The sequence below is a fragment of the Phyllostomus hastatus genome, unplaced genomic scaffold, assembly GCF_019186645.2.
Source record: "Phyllostomus hastatus isolate PE091 unplaced genomic scaffold, TTU_PhHast_1.1 phas_scaffold_78, whole genome shotgun sequence".
Taxonomy (NCBI): Eukaryota; Metazoa; Chordata; class Mammalia; order Chiroptera; family Phyllostomidae; genus Phyllostomus; species Phyllostomus hastatus.
In genome coordinates this window covers 21,624,246-21,646,818 of record NW_025334041.1, presented here as the reverse complement: position 1 = coordinate 21,646,818, position 22,573 = coordinate 21,624,246, and the positions used below count along the sequence as shown (strand labels likewise).

The 22,573-nt window shown below is 35.6% G+C and overlaps 1 protein-coding gene across 2 annotated transcripts in view; it reads right to left on the bottom strand.

The window, feature by feature from the left end:
• Positions 1-860: 860 nt before the first annotated feature.
• Positions 861-22,573, bottom strand: part of DGKB (diacylglycerol kinase beta) — a 597,575-nt gene continuing 575,862 nt past the window's right edge. For both annotated transcript variants that reach the window (XM_045827955.1, XM_045827954.1), the window contains exon 26: positions 861-2,880. In XM_045827955.1, the coding sequence (XP_045683911.1) occupies positions 2,773-2,880 (108 nt within the window). In that variant the 3' untranslated portion in view covers positions 861-2,772. The remainder of the gene's footprint in view (positions 2,881-22,573) is intronic.

Genomic DNA, 22,573 nt, shown 5'->3' with positions numbered 1-22,573 from the left:
TACTAGAACTTCATCCACTTAAAACTTTACATCACTACGTCTACTATATTTAAAGGAGGTTGACTCAACTACTCAAACACACCCACATACACAAGAAAAAGCTGTATCTTGTAAAGCTAACATTCAATATTCAATATTTTAATATAACCTAGAACTTTCAATAAAGGACTTTTCTTAAAATAAATATTCTTTACTTGAAGCTAGCATTAAAATGGGAAGAATATTTTCTTTGACTTCAAAACCACCAGGCAGGTTTTTATAAGTTACTTTCCAAATCCCAGGAGTAGTGTACTTGAAGGGCAGGCCTGTGAGTATCTCTAGAAAGTAGTTCTGAGATGTAAAATTTGATCACTATTTGAATGTTTATTATTGATACCAGTGACTCCACTTGATTGAACATGTAAATACTATTGTTGATAATTATAGTTATGGAGCTACACTGAAGTAAAGCTATGTCCCATTATTTCAATTGTTGCAGCCTATGGGCCAGTTGTTAATTTGCCTCTTCTTACTGCTTTTTCAATGGCCTTCCACCACACAGATTGTTAAGAATGATTCACAAACTGCTGCTGCCTTCTAACTATATTCTCTAAAAGGTAGCCAAGAACTAATCGTATGTTGTACTGAACATAAAATAATTTGTGGCTTCAGAATATGTATTTGACACAAAGCCTGCCTGATCATTGTAGACAATTTTGTCAGTTTATGTGAAAATATCTATTACCTGTAACCATAGATAGACATAAAAATATATGTTACATAACATTATACCCGTAATAACATTTGTTACTCTTTTGAATCTTTTTTGGTCTTGATTACTGTTCTGCCAAATACCATCGAAACAAATTATACTAGGGAAAGCAATCATGGCACTACATTTATAATTATAATTATAATTATAATAATAATTTTCCTGGGAATGCTAAATTATGTCTTAATTCAAAAGCTTTTATTTTCAAAGCAGTTAAATTTATTGTTGATTGATATTTACCATTTAATGTTCCTGGAACACTAAAAGAATATGCTTTATACATAATCTTTCCTTATAGCACATTTCTTGAGAGTAGCTATTTGATATAAAGCACTCAGTTGAGTTTTCAAAGCAAAGAACAGAAATTATAGCAATTTTACTTGAAATCCATAAATCCATGCACAGGATTGTGTTCAACAGAATCACTAAATGCTATTTGTTATTCAAAGATGAATGAATCAATAAAAAAACAGAACTGATAAATCATTAGTACTTTAATGCAGAGTGGAGGGAGAAACTAATAAATCATGCATTTCAAACACTTATCTTCCTTGTGGCATGTTTGAAAATGCAAAACATGCGATGATGAGATGCAGGTCAATATGAATGAACAATACCAAATTGCTCAGGAAAGCGTTTCTGTTTGTATCACAGAATAAATGAAACAGTAAGAAAAGGACTATTCCACAATTTCTTTAAACAGTCAGAGAATCCAACCATGCCATGAGTATCTTAAACAATGATTGAGGCCATTATTTGCAAATAAACATTTGAAATGTCATAGAGATGGCAGTGGAGCAGGTGAGGGGGCATTACTTGCTTCCATGAGCTCAGGATCATTACAGGCACCAATTTATATAAGAAAGGAGCTGATACAATCATTTACTTTCTTAAGTATACTGAATGATCTATTACCGATAATAGACACTTATATTTATAAAAGACCAAAAAAATAAAAAAAGAGCAAGAACTCAGCTTTTTATATCTAACCCTTGTTAAGTTAGTAATACTGAGCTTTGATTGTGTTGTATGGCCTGTCTCTGAAAGGTGAGAATTTTAATTATAATTAATTGGTAATTCACTCTCTTCCAGAGTTTTAGTCATCAAAAAATTAATCATAAGAGCCATAAATTTTCTCCCCAATTAATTATGCATTAAAACATTTCTCTCACGCATCTTTTTCTGAATCTTTGGTGGGAAACACAGTTTATTAGGCACGTAGTTTAAAACATCTATTTGGTTACTGGTGTGATTATGAATAATCTCCTAGGATTACATGCAGAAAGGAATAAGGCTTGTCATATTACCACACTTCACTGCGAAGTAACATGTTTTCACTTATTTCTGGAATTAAACACAAAGCTAAACAAAATAAAGACCACTTTCTATTTTTCAGCACAAGAAAATTTTATGCCTGATATTTTAAGTTCCACTCAGAAGCACTAAGAAGTTAAAGAAAAATTACTTAGATACAGCAAGGTATCATATACAACTATTTAATAAAATCTTTCAGTTAAAATTTTCTCCTCAAGTCATAGGCCAAAGACTATTGATACACTGACTCTAAAAGGGAGAGAAGTAGAGCAATCTGCAGTTTTGATCACATAGCATTACTCATCAGTGCTTACTGATAACTGACATCACACTGAGAATCACATTCCCCTTGGTATCCTTTTTTATGTTTACAAGTTTGTTTTTTTTTATCACAGATAGGAAATGGAAATTGCAGGAGGAATGGGTAGGAGACATAAAAATCTATGGGAATGCATGCAACAAAAATTTGCAATATCACTTCATGTAAACTTCTGCTTTCTTCATGCATAGATGTCTGTAAAAACTGAGACAAATTTTCTAATAGATGAATTTTACATTAACTCAGTAACAAAAACTGTTAGATGAATTTTAGACGAATTCCATGATTTTGCATGAGCAGGAGAGTTGAAATGATTCAAAGATTCCCAGCGTAAGTGTTCCATGGCCCAAATATGCTAATTAGGTCTGAGAATGGAAACAATATGCGGTTATTCCTTGCTTATGTTCCTTGTTCTTTTGACGAGGGAGCAGAACAACCCAGTTTTTGGAGGAGGACCCATCAGCATCGGGGCTTGGTTCTTGTGTGTAATTTTTATCTAAAGAAAAAAAAAGAGAAAGAGAGTAATCTCAGATATAATACCGATATCCAAGAATTCCTGTTAGGTTAATAGTAGCCCATAAATGACTGAAACACCACAAGTATAGAAACCCTGTTTCTGAGTTCTATTATTTTAAAAACATTTTTAAGAGAGACAAAGATATGCATTTAACCCATATTCCAATGCTTGGTACTAACAAAACATAAAAATTAATTGAAATCACATTTTAATCATTCTATTTGTTACCTCTAATCTCAATTGTAGCAATACTTCCAAACTCCTCTTTAGGTTACATGATATTATCTCATGTAATTTATTTACCATTTGCTAGTATCATTTATTTAAGACAGAAAAGGATGCAACATTAGAGTATTCAGAATCCCAGCTATGACCAAACATCAAGATGAACTTGGTATCAAGACAAGCCTTATTTATCTTACTAATCAGATTGTTTCTCTCTTTCAACATGAACGGCCAAGCTTAATTTCAAAACAATCATTAGAATTGAAAGTTATAAGTTAATATGCATAAAAGGTCAGGAATGATGAACTACTTCTAATTTGTTAATTAATTGGTAATAGAATAGAATCAAATATTGGAAAGCCTACTTAAAACACTTTGAGAGACTGTTCTGAAGCTCCTCGTTTTGATTTCTTGGATATAAAACTGCGAATCACCTTAAATGAGAAGCTTAAAGTAGATTATGTCTGCAATTTTCTCTAATTCAAGTCTAAATTAGAGAAGACATTTTGTGAATATATGCTATGCTCAAAGCTAATTGAAAGCAATTATCAAAGTGGCATTTTGTCTGTGACGTTAAGATACATTGTAAGATAATAAATGATTATCATTATGTAATAAAAAGGTCACATCTTGCCTTTGGGCTACTGATGCTAAGAGTTTCTCGAAAGCAATCTGAGACATTTTCTTTAGAGATCAGAAACTAATACAAGAACCATCGCTTATTAAATATCAGTTGTCATCCACACAGCACTGGCGTCAGAGATGAGTATTTCTTTCAAAAAGAAACACCACCTCATTAAAAGCTGCAAAAATATATCTCTTAAAGTGCATACCTGACATTTTCAAGTTAAAATGAATATCTTTCACTTGTCATTCACTAATAGTAATGAAACAAAAAAAAGAATGTCACGTGGACAGGATCATTAAAATTGGCAGTGGGGCTTTTGGGAAATAGAGATTTCCTTCACAGTCTAGAAAGACAGAAATGTATGTCAAAAAGCTGAAAAAGTGAACAACTTTATTTAACTCTGTTGGAATCAGGTTATTCCAGGAAGATTCAGTGTTCTTCTATTAACTGTAAAAATAAATTGTACCTATAGGTACTAGGCTAACCTAGCTCCTAACTCTCCAGATATCTAATTTTATTTTTACCTTATGAAGTGGGGAATTGATAGCCGTATGGTTAAAACACCAGAATGCACCTATATATGCAGATTCAAAGAGATCTCCATCAGGTCTCTTCATAATTCAGCTTTAGGTTACCCCTTCCCACAGCCCGTTGATTTTAACCTCCTCTGAATCTTAGCTTTATAAAGTATCTAACACCACATCATTCATTCATTTATTCATTTCACAAAACTGATTGAGCCCCTACTATGCTTTAGACACTGTTCCAGGAACTTTGACAAAGAGACAATACACATTCTCTGTCCCCAAGATATTATAGCCAAGTAGGAAAGACCAGCACATGCAATAATGATATAGATGCTGAATTGGGGGCTAAGCAGAAAGGCACTATTTTTTAAAATGTTGAACATGAACATGAATCTTTTTTATACAAAAATATTATTTTTAGATAAGTACCTGGGGAAGAAGTTATCATATATTACTTATCCAATAACCTTAGCTTCAAATAGGACATTTGTGGCTGAAGTAAGAAGGTACACATTTCTGAGTCCCAGGGACTGGACTAAATCCTTTAGAGGGTACAGTAGTATTAGCACATGCTGGAAAATATGATCATTGTTATCAATGGAAGAAATGTGTCTTTGTAGTCACTCATATAAAGTTAGCATCAGTTTGTAACAAAGAGTAGCCGAAATGCCACAAATTACTGTGTGTGAGATTTTGTTTGTTCTTTGTATTTTTTTAGGTATTTCAATTTTGTTTGATTATGGCTATCTTTATATTGGAAATCCTTTTTTTTTTTTAAAGAAATCACATGTTGTTATGCCTTTGAAAATAGTACAATATCTCATTCAGTGCCCCTGACACAATGGGACATTTAATCCATGTCACTGACTAACAGGGAGTTCTAGTTTTCAGTTTCTAAGCAGGATAATGGCCAGTCCTATTTTTAAAATTGTCTATAACATGTCCTCTTTGTTGCTGAATCAGTCCTGTGGTCAAAATGCACAACTCTTCCTTTAATCTAATGTTATTTCTGTGAACAATTAAGTCTACACCTTTTTCCCCATCTGTGTTTATGGAATTGGAAAACAATTGCCTGTGTTTTCCTCTTAGTTGGGGGGAAATAACATGCAGGAAACCGGCATTTGTGAAATGTCTCTGACATATCCAGGCTTTCTGCATATGCCATTTCATTGCAAAATCGCATGTCTTTGTATTTGAGAAGAAGCAAAAACGACTCCATTAAGGATGAGAATAATTCCAGTCCAGGTGAATTGTTGTCGTAATCACAGAAAGTCCAGGTACAGGCTTCAGAACACTGGAGACTTAGGTGTAGCTTCAGGTTCAGAATGCCCAAGGGTGGGGGGAAACCTGGTTAAGGAACCTCACCAGGCCTGGAATAATTGTATGTATCCCACAATCTCATATTTTTACTTATTTTTGTTGAGAACCTGCTTTGTACTAGAAAAACAACGGTGAGTAAGAAGCAGATTCCAAAGAATTCAGAATGCATTGTTTCAGCAATCTGAAGATGGGAACCCATCGCAGGCCTGTCTCTGAGTGCTTCCATCTTTTACAATTCGAGTAATTACTTCTAGGTTGTTGCTCAATGCACCAAACATTTACCGAGCACCAGCTATGAGCAAGGCGTTTCGCAACTTGATATTTGACTATTGAGTTCGGAAGAGAATCTGAGGTTATAAATGAGAGAAAACTGTGGGCAAACAGAAGCCATGGTGATGCGGCTCCTCGGAGCTGGAATGGCTGCATGAAGGTGGAAAAACACTCGTTAAAGAAAATGCGAGATAAATATTGTCAGTGATAGAATGGTGTCCTCATATAAAGACTCTTCATTTCTACATGTCACTACTCCCTTGGAAAGCAACTCAGGCAGAAGAGAGACACTTCAGTCCCATGACACTTTCTAATTCCATCTTCCTATTTCAAATTAAGATTTAGCACATTGAAAAATGGAAACATGAAAACATTTGATTTCAGCTTCAGTTTTAAAATTAGTCAGTATGAAATAAAGATACACACACATAAAGCAGATCTAGGATTATAAGGCAGTTTTCCTGTTTCTATTACATTGTAGAATGTAATAGGGTACATAGCACGGCAGTTCCACCTCATAACTGTAATATCAAGAATAATAACATGAATAAAAAATTGGCTCTTACTGGGTGCTGACCAATATGCTAAGTGTTGTACACATTATTCAAATACTACCTGTTTTATCCATTTCTTTGAGATGCCTTCACGGAAGTCTACCCCACAAGAGTATTATTATATGAGTGTGGAATTTCATAAAAGAGATAGAAGAGAGGGTTTATGTCTCATACCAGACAGTGAACAGTGTGTCTATTCCCACTAGACATTTATGTGGTCTCCAAAGACTTTCTTTAGACCAACTAAAGTCAGGGAAGAGGAGGACCTTCACTGACTCACGCTTCATGGCCCAACTCATGGGAGATTTCTTTCCTACCTCCCTGTTTCCCATCACTGAATATTCCCACCACCTTTTATTATTAAGGGTAGTGTTTCTCTTCCTTGAGTTATCTGAACTCCCTGCTCAACGTCCAGTCCCTGGAGATCACATTCAACTAATGAAAGGCTTATCCAAACCAAAAAGGGAGCTATTCTTATTTCAAGAAGTTGTCCTACCCACTTCCAAAAGAATAGTTTTTCAATTATTTTATTTTTGTATGATCTAATTTTATTCTCTCTACAACCCTGGGAGGTAGGTGTCAACATTCTGACTTTACAATAGAGGACAAAAACTTACACAGGCTCTATAACCTGCATTATACAAGTCAGATGTGTAAGTGCGTGCAAAAAGCTTTCATAGCTGACTCAAACTCCCAAGCACTCCTTCTTTCCCACCTCTGTACCTTCAAGTCCAATGTTGCCCTGGAGAACATTCCCTTCCTTTTCTGCCAATCAAACTTTGATCCCTGTCTGTCCTAGTTCAAATCACATATTATTCTGAAATTTCAAAGCACAGAGATAAAAAGAAGATTCTAAATGCCCTTTGAGAGGAAAAACAGGTCATTTACAGAAAAATAAAAATCAGCATGGCATCAGGCTTCTCAAATACATTAGTGCTACAAGAATACAGAAAAACACCTTCAACCCCCAGAGGAGAAGTTAATTTTATCCTAGGGTTCTATACTTAGTCAATGTATTGATTAAATGTAAGGCTACAATGAAGACGTTTTCAGTCATAAAAGGATCTAGAAGGTTTATACCTTTTACATGCCCTTTAAAACACATTTGGAGTGTGTTCTCCAGCAAAACCAATGATTGAGCTAAGAAAGAGATTCAAAAACACAGGATCACACTGACAACACCAAAGGCTGGTAAGGATGTAGAGCAACACTCTCATACACTGCTGGCAGAAATGCAACATGCTACACACAGCCACTCTGAAGCACAGTTTGGTCCAGTGAAGGTAGGTAACATAGTACAACGTGATGTGCATTGTGCTACACAGGTGTTCTTGGATGCAATGGGAGACAAGGCAATGCCATGTAGATTGTGGTGGAAGGACAGGACATAATTAAACATGAGGTTTTGACAACATCATTCTGTGCCATACCAGAGGCAGGAGATCAGCTGGAAGGTTAACACAATCCAGAGGTGCAGCAACATGGACTTCAGTTATGGGAGTGGCAGATTTGAGAGTTCTCAGGGAGAAATCATCTACAGGACATGATGCTAGCTGATTGGCTGTGTGGAATATTGGAAAAGGGCAAAATTCTAGTATGATTTTCATACTTTTAGCTTTGTTTGGTATGTGCATGGTGATAATTTGTATAGAAAGATGCATTTTGAACAGGGGTAGGGGCCAGGAAGTTGGTGAACTCAGCATTGAGTGTGACAGGCTGAAGGAAATGTTCAGTGTCTTTTAGTTATTTCAGCCTGGTGTTCAGAATGGAGAAGAGTCTTGAAACAGATTTAGGTGTGACAAGCTTACAATGATATCCACTGAGAAGAGATTTCTGTAGGACATTGGGCCGAATCGACAATGGGAGGTTAGACTGTGGGACTGGGGAACACTGATGTTAAAGGGCAAAGCAGGGGAATGATGTCCCGTGAAGGAATCTAAGCACGAGTAGCCAGAGAGGTAGGAGAACAACCAGAAAGAGGCACCATCATATAAACATCGCTAATCAATCTTCAGCGTGGCCTATTCCTCTTCTATTAATGAGGGTGAAGCCATCAAATTGCATGTGTCGAGGCTAGATGTACCTCGATTTGTCGCAATGGTTTGCATGTAAGTGATTAAGTTACTGAATTGTTTACACTGTTTCTAAATCTAGAGATCATCATATTTGAGAGTTATATATTGTAGGATGTTTAAGCAGTTGTTCATGTAATTCAGATGTTGCCAAGCATTTTCCGTAAAGGGCTACATGTAAATATTTAGGCTTTGTGAGCTATACGATCTCTGTAGCTATTCAGCTTTGCCACTGTGGCATAAAGTAGCCATCAACTTTTTGTCAGTGAGTCAGTATGGCTGAATTCCAGTAAAACTATGTATGGAAACTAAAATTTGAGTTTTAACAATCTTATTTTGATATTTTCAACCATTTAAAATGAAAAAAATCTTAATTCTTTGGCTATACAAAACCAGGCAGCTGTTCAGATTTTCCCCAAAAGCCATAACCTGCTGACTTCTGATGTAAATACAGTCAAGTACTGAAAATCACATCTAGAATTATGAGGCATGTAGTAGAAGTAATGAATTTTAACTTAAAATTATAATGTAATGGGTCAATAGCTAAGAAATAGATGACAGTGTAAGTAATTCCATGTGCTCTATTTTGCCATACCAAGTGCCAGCATTCAGAATTCACTCCATGACAATTCTCCATAAGAATATATGCTACCTTTCCCAATTTTGATAAGACATCAACCGATCAAATTTGACTTAAATGCATAATCTCTTTATTGCTTTGCACCAGGGTGGGCTTGATAATATTGTAGTTCTTCGAAAGTACCTTAACAGGTGGCATTTCGCCTTTTAAATATTCTCCCTGTTACCTAGCCCATATTTTCTTCCCTGCTTCATCTCTTTAAGAGTTCATTATCACTGGATTTATTCAGCTACCTTAAAAATGAATGGGGTTTTCAGAGCAAAATAAATGCCATAAAATATCTGTGGGGAGAGTTTAATTTAGCAATTATCTGGAACATTAACAGTTACCTAGCCTGATCTTGGAATAAGATGGTCTCCTTCCGATAATGGAAACCATTTTGAATTCACGCGTGTAGCTGAGCCATATGACAGTGGGAATAAAGAGCATGCTAAATTTTCCAGGTCCATAACTGCCAAAAAGCAAAGCAATGAAACATAACAATTTTCTAAAATTTCTGTGCCAGCTTCTTTATGATTCCAGCCATTATTTTCTGAAATGATAGTAATTTCCAAGTTTAATGTTATAGTCTTTGATCTAACATCAAATCCAGAGAAATCATTGAGAAGAATTTACAATAAATCTTTAAAATATGGGTTTGAGAGGTTTACTTGCTGATGAAATTCACGGGAATTTTAAATGTGTATGGTAATGAGAAAAAGTGAAACTTTTTCCTAAAGGTGATGGGCTATTTGGCCACATTGAAGGGAAAATATTCATACCTAGGTTTGAAATCTATTTAAAGGTATAAAATTGGTTCTCCCTTCCAAAATATTTTATGGCTATAAGTTGGTTGCCAGGGAAGGTCAACATTTAAAAAACTCCTTTTTATAATGTCCATGTCTCTACAGAGAAACTTAACCCACAACTTTAACCTAGTAATTGTTTTTCTCTTTGGAGAGCCTTTCTAACAAAACAAAAGCAAAAATAAAAATAATCACAAAAACAGAACAGGACAAAATAACACAAAAAGTTATCCTTGACTATTATCAGAGAATATTCATAATATTAACTACTTGTGATTCTATTTTTCTTAATGAGTAATAATTCATATGTTTTCCCTATGAGGTCTTTTTAGATATCAAAAGGTTAAAATCATGAACTTGAGGTATGAGGCAAAGCTTTGATTGCCAGCTTGGACACTAGCCAGTGTGTCTCACATTTCTGAGCCTTAGTCTCTGTTTAGTAAAGGAAGATAACAGTACACCTACTTTATAGGACTGTTGCAAGTACCAGCTGAGACTATGCATGCCACATATGTGCTTAATAAATGTTACTTGCTATATTTAGGGTAATTATGTTTGGTCCAGTGGAGAACACATTTTGCTAACCCCTCTCCTACCTGAGGCAACAAGGCTTTTAGGATTCCTCGGGTGACACTGGGAGATGGCATATTATGACCATCTGCCTTCTCTCTGAGGAGGCCAGAAGCACCTGGTAGCATTTCAGCCACATGCCAGGTTCCACTTCTACCCAAAGGGAAGAATAGGAAAAAAATTCATGTGGGACCTGTACTAACCACAGAAAGAGTGGATTTTTTTTTTGAACCAATGGAAACCAATAAGCACATACTGACATATTATGAAAAGAAACTTCTTTAATGAGTCAGTTGCTAGACTCAGCTATACATTTGGTTATTTGGAACACCATAGCACTGATCTTAAAGACGTCCAATCAATGTTACACTATTTCATGGTAATCCAATAAACATTTTGATGTGCTACCCATAAAAAATTGTCATCACATGGTATATTGATAACTGACTTTCCTAACAATGTGCCCAGGATGTTGACCAGAGAACATGATTTATTCATGTTGTGTTGGAGTAGAGAGAACATAACCTAGATATTTTCCAGAGTCTCCTCTTCCATGGAATCATTCCATCATTTATTCAATTGTTCAAGCCAGAAACCTGGATCATCCTTGGCACCTTCTCCTTACCTCCCGTTAGCAATCTATCATTTTACCCCACAGATATTTTCTGTATCTCTTGATTCTCTGTCTTCTATCTACTACCACCACTCTAAAGCTTGAACAGATTGATGGAAATAATAAACCTTCAATTCATTTTAATTTAAGACTCTTCTTGCCAGCAAGGAAAATTCAGTCCATTTTAACCATCCAATTATTGACTGTACCTTATATTTATTCATTAATCATTCAGTGGGGATAACTTTTTAAAATATATTAAATGGTAAAAATGATGAGTTCTAAAAAAAAAAGCCTCCTAACTGGTTATTGCCTTCCCTTACTATCCATTCCCCACCCAGAATGATTTCATCACCATGCAAACCTGATCGATCACATCACTCTCCTGCTTAAAGTCTCTTTAGTTCCATGTGTCTTTTACACTAAAGCTAAAAATACTTCTTGTGAACTTCCAGGCCCTGTAGCTCTGACTCCCTTGAATCACCTGCCTGAATGCGCATCTCCTGTCCTCATGGTCCGTATCTATCGCATCATCTTTCATATCCTTATGCAACTGAGCTCCTTATCTCCCCATGCTATTCCCTTTGCATAGGACAGTCTTCCCTCCCTTTATGCTTAGTTATATACTCCTCATCCCTTAGTTTTTGGATCTATTTTGAGTTCCTTTGACAGTCTTCTTAGACCTCCTTTGCGGTGGTCAAATTCCTTTCTTGCACCCTGTCATAGTACCATAGTACCATATAATCACAGCACCACAGTATCACAGAACTTATATCATTACTGGAATCATGCATGTGTACGACTCTGGGTAATGTATAACTTCACTGAGATCAGAGATCATGTCTCTTTGTTTTCTTTCCATTATTCCCATTTTTTTTTTTGCCCTATAACAAAATGTCCGCAAGTTCACTGATAAGGAATTCAATACATGTTTGTTGAAGAAATGAAGAAACAAATCTGACATTCTTAGTTTGGATGAAATAGTTGTATTCTCTTCTTAATTTTTATTTATTGATTTGAAAATCATGTTTAATGGTATTTATTTTATTCACCTGATGAAACTGTCATGTGGATAAAACAATGTAATATGTAAAATTCATCAAAATTTTGCCTCCTCAAATGAAACAAGTGAAACTATTTTCTGAATATTCAAGGAAATAAAACAGTACATTATTAAACTCTATTCAGTGTATTTTTATTAAGATTCTTTTAATCCAAATTTTTGTTTGAAATGGGTAACTCAGGCTGGGGATACCTCTGTGAAAACAATGAACCCTGCTCTCTGAGAGTGGTAAGAAGACTTACTCTTTAACACTTTCAGCAACGCAGGTTGTTGCTCTTTGAGGAGAAGCTTGAAATATGTTAGGCATATTTTCTAATTTTAATATACAAAATCTGATGAAATGAAGAATTAGATAAAGTATGACTAGAAGGCAGTTGTGGGAAGAAATTCAGTTACAGGCCTTGTGATTCTATCGTTTGTATTTCCAGAACAGAGACCTCAAACATCTCTAGAAGGAAAGAAAGCAAAGCTTCTATTATTAGTCTGAGGGTGCCCACAGAGTGGGAGACTACCCATTTGAGAAGAATATATTCCATCTTGAACTAGATAGAAATACTTTTAAAACATTGCTCCTCTTGAAAACTAATGACATAATTTTGTTCAGTGAATACAACTTTACCACTTTTAGAATGTGTAATGGTGCTGGATCAAATCAATATAAATACATCAAGTGTTAGGTACTTGCTATGTTTTTCATTTCACTGTTTGTTCTTTTGTGTTTTGGGATATTACATTCAATTTGGGTTAGGAGTTCCTATCAAAGAATATGAAGATGAGAGATTATAATTTAGCTGAAATGAAGCTAACTTTTCTAAATAAAACTAATGATCACATTAACTTGATTTTCAAAATGAATAAAAGAACAAGTTAGGTTCATTTTACAGCATTTAAATAGAATGTATTAAAGAGAAGAACTAGAAAAAGGTAAGTCTAAGTGTAAACATAAGGTGGTTGGATTAACTTTTTCAATATAACATGGTAAGAAAAATTCTTTAAAATATTTTTTGTGCAAAATGCAATCAAATCTAATCAGTTTGGCATTAATTAAGCTCTAATAATGTACTTCACTATCGCTCCTAAGGAGTGTGATCCGTTTCCCCATCATCCAGGTCGATTTGTGCACATTATGGTGTCATCATAATTTTAAAACATACTGTGAAAATGACAGAGCTGCAAAATTAAAATAAATGATTAATGGTATTTTTTTCATGTTTTGTACTAATAGGTATTACTGAGCCTTTAAATTAATAGAGCTGTCAAGCTCATGGGTGTTACAGATTCAGCAATGAACAAAAATGGAAATTATATATTCCACAGACACCTAAAGATGACACTTTGGAATATTTTAAATTTTAATTAGTAGGTGCCATTGTTTTGTTCCCTGTACCAACCACAAATTAATTGGAAATTAGTCATGACCAATCCCTTTTTAACAATCTGAAATGAAAAAGATTGGTGCTTTACACCTTCACATTCTTGTTTGGGGGCCAGAAAGCATACATGCAGTAAATTGCATTGTCAATTACAAAAACAACAACTGTTGTGAAATTAGGAAAAATTATGCACCGGTAAACAAAACTAATTAATGCATAAGTAACAGGGGAACACAAAAATAACGCCCAACTAAACACCCAAGTGCCAGTCTTTGAAAAAAAAATAAAGGCTTTAGAAATGCAAATTTATGCACAGCATTTACCAATAATGTCTTAGGCAAAAGGATGCTTTTAGTTTATGTTTTACTTAACTGCTTTTGGAGTCTCACTACCACTCACGCCTTAAAAAATACAGCAGTCTGCTTATTCAAACATGTGCCAAGATGGCAAAAGATTGTTAGTTAATTTTTTATTCTGCAGAATGTCAAGACTAGACTCATTAAATAATAAATGATGGTATTTCCTTCCTTAAGATTTATCTTTATTCTGTATTTAAATATTAGGCAAAATGCAATTTCTATGCACATCTGGAAAGTATTCATTATCTATACCTATCTGTTAAACATTTTCCAACTGATAAGTTTTTGGTTACTCTTTGTCTTTCATCACTAACAATACTAATATTCCTTCATCACATATAAAGTCAGCTATTTTAAAGTCAGCTATTACAGAAGCTTAAGATTCCTTGAACTAGCTCAAAATCAGCAAGTGTCAAGTTACAATGGTCGTGTAACTTTTAATGAGAAAATAATATTTCTATTAAATTTTCAAAACAAGACTAATTATTAGGAAATAAACCTGGTGCATTCAATATTATCTCATATTGTTTAAAGTTAATTGATTCAATGAAAGGGCCTTGGGAGATTCAACAGTTAGGTAAACCTGCAGATAACTTCCACGGCACTGCTATGTGCTTCGCATAGTAATTTTCCTAAGCAGTTTTTCTCCTTCCTCCTTATGAAAATCCCATACAATACTGCTTTCAAGGAGTGAAAAATATTTTAAACCTCAGACTAAATTTCTGCAAAAGTGCTGGAAAAGTTGACAATTTTGCAAAAAGCTGGTATAAAAAGTTTTCATAAAATGGTTTTCTGTAATAAAACAGTTGTAAGGCTGTATAATTTCTAATCTGTTTTCAGTTCCCAGGTTTGTGATCAATTAATTTCGGTAGTAGGTACAGGATTACCCACCTACTATAAAGATAAGCAAATTCCATCTATTTTCCTACTTCTCAAATTCACCCTATTCTATCCATAAATTTTCCTACATACTATTTATATTTAGGTTTTGGTAGCTTTTTGTCAGGAAACATAATTCTATTCACAATTTTCCTTTAAAATTGTGTATATCTTTAGTAATAAAGAGAGAGATAAGCACATAAACTATGAGAGAAAGCAATCCATCCAATACCACTGTAGTTTCTAATATAATATTATGTGAGGTGTTCGTTTCAATGGTATTCCCAAGTAGAAAGGATTTTCATGGTATTCAACTGTATAAGTGGGTTGAAAGTGGAATCAAAACAGTCTCATCTCTGCTTATTTTGCTTCTCAATGCTAAATGTCCTATGCTGGGTTGGCTGTGGTTCCATCTGCTAGTTAAAGTGCCTAGGAGTCTCATTGGCCTGGCTGCTGGTTTTACACCAGTGCTCCTTTATGCAATACTATGCATTACAGAAAGTTTCAGAGTCATTGTATTTCCTCCTCTGATCTTTTTATCTATAACAAGCTTAACGAGGAAAACAAGCTTAATGAAGCCCTGGCATGTTTGGGAGTAGAAAAACAAGTTAGGAACTGTTCCAGCCTCATAATTCTTTGCCTTATGACCTTGGACATTCATCTAAAGTTACCTCCACAGTCTAAAAGTTTCCCACATAATCAAATACCTTATTTGTAAAGTCTTAAGATATGTTTACTTACAGACAAGGTGGTCTGAACACCAGGCTTATGTGGTTCATCCATATCATTACTGGTTTAACAAAATACCTAAAACTGAACTTTTACACTTATAGGTGAGTAGAAAAGCTATGCCTTTTTGGTTAATTATTTTCACTCAAACAAACAAAAAGGTAGAAGCTGTCTCAGATGCTTAAATGGAGGGCACAAGAATGGAAAAATAAATTAATAAAGTTATCTCAAAATGAATAAGATTTAAGATTCAAGTTCTAGGACATTTCTTGGACTTATTTAGTTTTTGTAAGAGATATGAAAATGGAGAATATACTGTGAAGTCTCAAAGTTGGCAGATAAATAGTTCTGGCTAATACTAACATGCCAGCTGGATGGGGACGATTCATGCAGAACTCGGGAACATCTATACACAATAAAATCTAAGGAGAGTGGTGACGATTTCAGTTCCAATTAAAAAGAAGTAAGCATATTCCACCCTGTCTCTCCCACTGACGGCAACTACAGACCCTGCACATGGAGCAGCTACAGCCAGATGCTGAAGAGCAACCAACAGCAGGCAGATTGGGGAAGGAAACCAGAGCATGAAGTGCCACTGAGCCAGGGCTGAGATCCCTGTTTTGCCCCCTCTTGTATTTCCTAGTCTGGACTTAACGGCAGCCCCAACATTTGGAACTGTACACCAAGTAAAGGTAGAGAGCTGTAAGAAAAGCCCCATCTTTCTATCTAAAGGGGCAGAAAATTATAGTCCCATAGGTCAGAGAGAGTGGGAAAAAGATCTTGTCTTATTTATCCCCTAATGTCTCCTTTCCTAGTCTTCTGGAAATTCCATAGCAGTGGCAGTTGTTTCCTGCAACTACAGTGAAGGAAAGCCTTTCTCACTGACCAGTGAGATAATGGTCCCAAAAGCATGGGTAAATACCTGATATTTTTCCTTCTCGTTCCCCTTATTAGACAACCCTGGAGGCAGATGTTATATTGAGACACACATGGCAGGGCAGGGAAAGTAAGGCTTCTAGCCAGAAGAGCAGTATGAGAGCCCCGGGAGGCAAAAAACAAAGAGCAACAACAACAACAACAACAACAACAACAACAACAACAAAACACAAACAACTAAAACCTTCATGGAGATCCTAGAGTGGAGATTGGAGGAAGGCATAAGAAGAAAGTTATTGCTAAAGTTGTGTATAGCCCTGGCTGGTGTGGCTCAGTGGATTGAGTGCTAAGGGGTTGCTGATTTGATTCCCAATCAGGGCACATGCCTGGGTTGCAGGCCAGGTCCCTGCTGGGGGTGTGTGAGAGGCAGCCGCACATTGATGTTTCTTTCCTTCTCTTTCTCTCTTCCTTCCCGTCTCTCTAAAAATAAATAAATAAAATCTTAAAAAAATTAAGTTGTGTGTAATCTCCTTAGTATATCTTTAAGCCTGGCATGCATAGATTTGACTATGAGAAGCATACTGACAACTTAGAGAACTGAATCAAGGGGAGGTTAACCACTCAGGTTCCAGACAGGACTATGTATCTTGCATATGTAGGATAAATCTGAGTAACATTGCAAAGACTTTGAAAACTTAACTGACATTAGAACCACAACTCATAGGAAGCAGATCAGAATCTGTAATCTGAACCTAATTGGGTCAGTACCTGCTAAAACAACAACAAGAAGTCAGCATTCCCCACAAAAATTAAACAACACTCAGAGTTAACATGACATTTAATATATTCAGAATACAGGGCTTTTCTGGGAGTTCTGGCAAAGATGGAGGTATAGGTAGAAATGCTTTGCTTCCTCACACAGCCAAAAAAAGGATAATGACCAATTTGAAAACAGTAAACAACCAGAAGTGCCAGAAAATCAAACTGCATGGAACTCCGACACCCGAGGAGTTAAAGAAACATCCATTTAGACCAGTAGGTGGGGCAGAGATGGGAGATAGACAGCTGAGTGGAAAGGACTCCCAGCAAGGCTGTGAACCATGCAGTCGAGGTGGGGCTGGCTGAACAGGAAACTGAAGAATCAAAGCTGTCTGTAAAATACTGTGGGTGTTGCAGCAGCATGAGAAACTCCCAGTCTTGCAGGAGAGTTTGTTGGAAAGTGGGGCTAGAGCAGAGCAAGCGAGCTGCATTGTTTCCTCTCTGACACCTCCCCCACAGACAGCACCACAATTCAGCAAAGGGGGTTGCCCCACCATGGCAAATACCTAAGGCTCCAGCCCCTTACAACTTAACAGGTCCACTGAGACAAAGAAATGTGGCCCAAATGAAGGAACAGAAAAAACTACAGAAAAAGAGCTAAGCAACAAGACAATAGACAACCTGTTTGATGCAGAGATCAGAACACTGGTTATCAGGATGCTCAATGAATTGATTAAGCTCAATCACAAAATGAAGGAAGACATGAAGGCTACACAAAATGAAATAAAGCAAAATATACAGGGAACCAACAGTGAAGAGAAGGAAAATGAGATTCAGATCAATTATTTGGAACAAAAGGGAGAAATAAACATCCAACTGGGACAGAATGAAGAAACACGAATTCAAAAAAATGAGGAGAGGCTTAGGAAGCTCTGAGATAACTTTAAGCACCCCAACATCTGAATCATATGGGATGCCAGAAAGAAAAGAACAAGAACAAGAAATTGAAAACTTATTTGAACAAGTAATGAAGGAAAACTTCCCCAATCTGGTAAAGGAAATAGACTTCCGGGAAGTTTAGCAAGTCCAGAGAGTCCCAAAGAAATTAGACCCAAGGAGGAACACACCAAGGCATGCCATAATTAAGTTACCCAAGATTAAAGATAAAGAGAGAATCTTAAAAGCAGCAAAAGAAAAGGAGACAGTTACCTATAAAGGACTGACCATAAGACTATCAGCTGATTTCTCAAAAGAAACGTTACAGGCAAGAAAGGGCTGGAAAGAAGTATTCAAAGTCATGAAAAGCAAGGACCTACCACTTAGATTCATTTAGGACCTAATACTATCATTTAGAATGAAAGGGCAAATAAAGTGCTTCCCAGATAAGGTCAAGTTAAAGGAGTTCATCATCACCAAGCCCCTATTACATGAAATGTTAAAGGGACTTATCTAAGAAATAGAAGATCAAAAACTAAACAGTAAAATGACAACAAATTCACAACTACCAATGACTGAACCTAAAAAACAAAAGCAAGAACTAAGCAAACAACTAAAACAGGAACAGAATCAGAGAAATAGAGATCACATGGAAGGTATTCAGTGGGGAAGGTGGGGAAGAATGGGGGGAAGGGTACAGGGAATAAGAAGCATAAATGGTAGGCATTAAATAGATGGGGGGAGGTTAAGAATAGTATAGAAAACAGAGAAGCCAAATAACTTATATGTACAACCAATGGACATGCACTAAGATGGTGGGGGGAATGCTGGAAGGATGGGGGTGCTGGGCAGAGGGGATTAAAGGGGAGAAAAAAGTGGGACAACTGTAATAGTATAATCAACAAAATATACTTAATATATAATTAAGTAAAAATTTCTCAACATACACTGATCCAGAAAAATCTCAAAAGCTCCTAAGGGGAAAAATACCCGATGATGCAACTTCTGAGATGATACCCATGTTGAAATGATCAGACAAGGACTTTATAGTAGCTACTATAACCATGCCCCAAGAAGTAATGGCAAATACTCTTGAGATTTTCATTTCAGAGCCCATTGGCTGAGAAATAGAGGATATTAAAAAAAAATGGAACCAATTGGAAATTTTACAACTGAAAAGTACAGTGACTAAAATAAAAAAAATGACTGGATGGACTCAAGAACAGAATGGAGATGAGGGAGAAAAAAGTAAGTGGACTTGAATATAGATGAAAATATTGTCCACTATGAATAACAAAAAAAACAAAGAGGAAAAAAATTAACAGAGACTCAGAGACCTATAAGATATTACACAAAGCATCTAAAACATCATCAGGATTTTAGAAGGAAAGGAGAGTGTGGTACTTAAATAAGTAGTTGAAGAAATGATATCTGAAAACTTCACAATTTGACAAGATACAAACCACCTATATTCATGAAGATCAGATGAACTAAGAATAAGCTCAAAGAAATCATGTACAGACTCATCAAAATCAAATGACTGAAAACTGAAGACAAAGAAAAAATTTCAAAAACAGTCTGAGAAAAATGATGCATTACATATTGTGGAGAAATACTTCAAATGCTTATAGATTTCTTATAGAAACCATATTATGTAAAAGACATTATGTGAGGTATGAAGGAGAGTTAAGGAAGAATCTTAAAACACTTATAATTAAGTCTGAATAGCTGGATGTATACACACATAGCCGAAATACAGGGCCATACATTGAGATGACATTAAGAAAATATTAACAGAGAGTCAGGAGTACAAAGGATCAGGCAAATATTTCAGAAAGATGGGACGTTAAAAATGCATCATGAGGAAATTGCAGCTAAGCTTGGTATTGAAGGAAGGGATTTTATTTTCTTTTTAGTATATATGTACTTATAATCCCATCATCTTCCAGAAAGATTTTTTGAAGCAACTTACAAAAATACATATATCCCAACAGGATATGATAGTTAATTCAGGCAATTTAAGAAATGAAAAAATAAGTATAACAAAATAGACTATAGGTAAGATTAGATGAAAAAATACAAACCTTTTGTCCTAGACAATTGCTGGAAAAAACTACAGATTTGCTGGTAGCTGGCTTTTAGGCCAGAAGAATGAGTCTATTTCTGAACCACCAAATAGGGAATGGGATATTTAGGCACAAAATTAAAAAGTATGAGTAGAAAACCTCTGGAAAGTGATCTCTATGTACCACAGCAGGCTGATGCCAGGCTTTGAAGGATAATTCCATGCCATAACAAGGATTCTGAGCTTCATTCTGTGTGAAATGAGGAGGCACTGAATTTTGACATCAGGGAGTAAGATAATCATAGTCATATTATTCAGTAGTAATTTGGGTAGTAATGTGATGGATGATTTTAACTATACTGGGAAGCAGTACAGTTAAAGGAAAGGAAAGGAAATTCTTGTGCATAATGGTAGGAATGCAGACTGATGCAGCCACAATGAAAACCAGTGTGGAGGTTCCTCAAAAAATTAAAAATGAAATTCCTTATGACCCAGACATTCCACTCCTGGGAATATATCTGAAAAAATCCAAAATGCTAAATCAAAAGAATATATGCCCCCCATGTTTGTTATGGCATTATTTACATTAGCCAAAACATGAAAGCAACCCAAGTGGCCATCAATAGATTGGTGGGTAAAAAGCTTTGGTACATATAGGTGAGATCGTATGGTATTTGTCTTTCACCACCTGGCTTATTTCACTCAGCATAATGACCTCCAGATCATCCATGCTGTCTCGAAGGGTAGGAGCTCCTTCTTTCTTTCTGCTACGTAGTATTCCATAGTGTAAATGTACCATAGTTTGGTGATCCATTCATTCAACAAACAGGCAAGCAAAATATAATAAGAGACATTGAAATAAAGAACAAACTGACAATAACCATAGGGGAGGTGGGAGGGGATAATGAGGAGAAAAAGGGGAAGGGTTTTCAAGAACATGTATAGAGGACACATGGACAAAACCAAAGAGGCAGTAGGATCAAGGTGGAGAAGTGGGGATGGCTGGGGTGGGGGGCAGTACTGAAGAGAAAATGGAGACAACTGTACGTGAACAATGATAAAAATGTGGAGAGAAAAAAGATTATGGCACATATACACAATGGAATACTACTTGGCCATTACAAAGAATGAAATCTTACCTTTTGTGACCACATGGATGTACCTAGAGGGTATCATGCTAAGTAAATAAATCAGACAAAGACAAATACCATATAATATAACTTATATGTGAAATCTATAACACAAAATAAAACAAAACAAACAGACAAACAAATACAGACTTACAGATACAGAAAACAGACTGACAGTTCATAGAGAGGATGTGGGTTCGGGAGGCTGGGCAAAAAAGGTAAAGGGTTTAACCTGTACAAATTGGTAGTCACAAAGTAGTCACAGAGATGTAAATTGCAGCATAGGGAGTATAGTTATAATATCATAATTATAACTATATGCATAGGGCAAGGTGGGTACTAGAAATATTGGGGGGACCACTCTGTAAAATATATGATTGCCTAACCACTATGCTGTACATCTGAAAATAATGCAGAATAATATTTAATGTAAACTAATTGAAAAGAAAAAAACAAACAATAGTTGCTCACCTGATAACACCTTGCTATAGGAATCAATCAACCTACCTTTTCCTTTTTGACATGTTTATACCCTGAATAAATCATCTTATATCTCCAAAAAAGATAAATATATAAAGAAGCCTACAAATTTAATTATAAATAGGAGTTGTAACTGATGATTAATATTAGAGATACACTAAAGCCCTGAGGAGTAACTGAGTGAGGCAGCAAAGCATCTTAATTAAGAGAAAAGGCATTAAAGCCCCTGGCCTCTTACTGAGTGGCCTTGGGCAAATTGCTAGACTTACCCAGCTTCAGTTTTTATTTATTTATTTTTGAAATTTTATGATATGGGGATTATAATAACTTTCCTGACCTCTTAGGTTGGTTGTAAAGATAAAATAAATAATGTACAGAACCTGGTACATGATAAACACTCAATAAACATTAGTCATCGTTACCATAGTTTCCACCAGGACATACAAATGTCTTGAAAATTCAATCAGCTTTTATCTGGTTAAAACTAAATTTCTGGGACTGGTAATATTTAAATTTATAATTTTTTTCATTTTCTGTCTTAATAGCCTTAGATTAATTTGTGCTTAGCAAATGATTGAAGATTAATACTTTAAATATATAATTATATAGAACAATAAAAATATATAAATAAAAATTTAATAGGCCCTAGAACACTATTCCTCTTTTAAAGGGTTTGTATTTTAAAGTTGTGCTAGAAATAGTCTCTTTGCACAAACAAATGTCAAAATGAGGTGGACCTCTAGACAACAGCAGTGTCTTAGGGTGACGAGAAAAGGATCCAGTCTTCATAGGACACAGGGTACAATCAAAGGCTGGGCA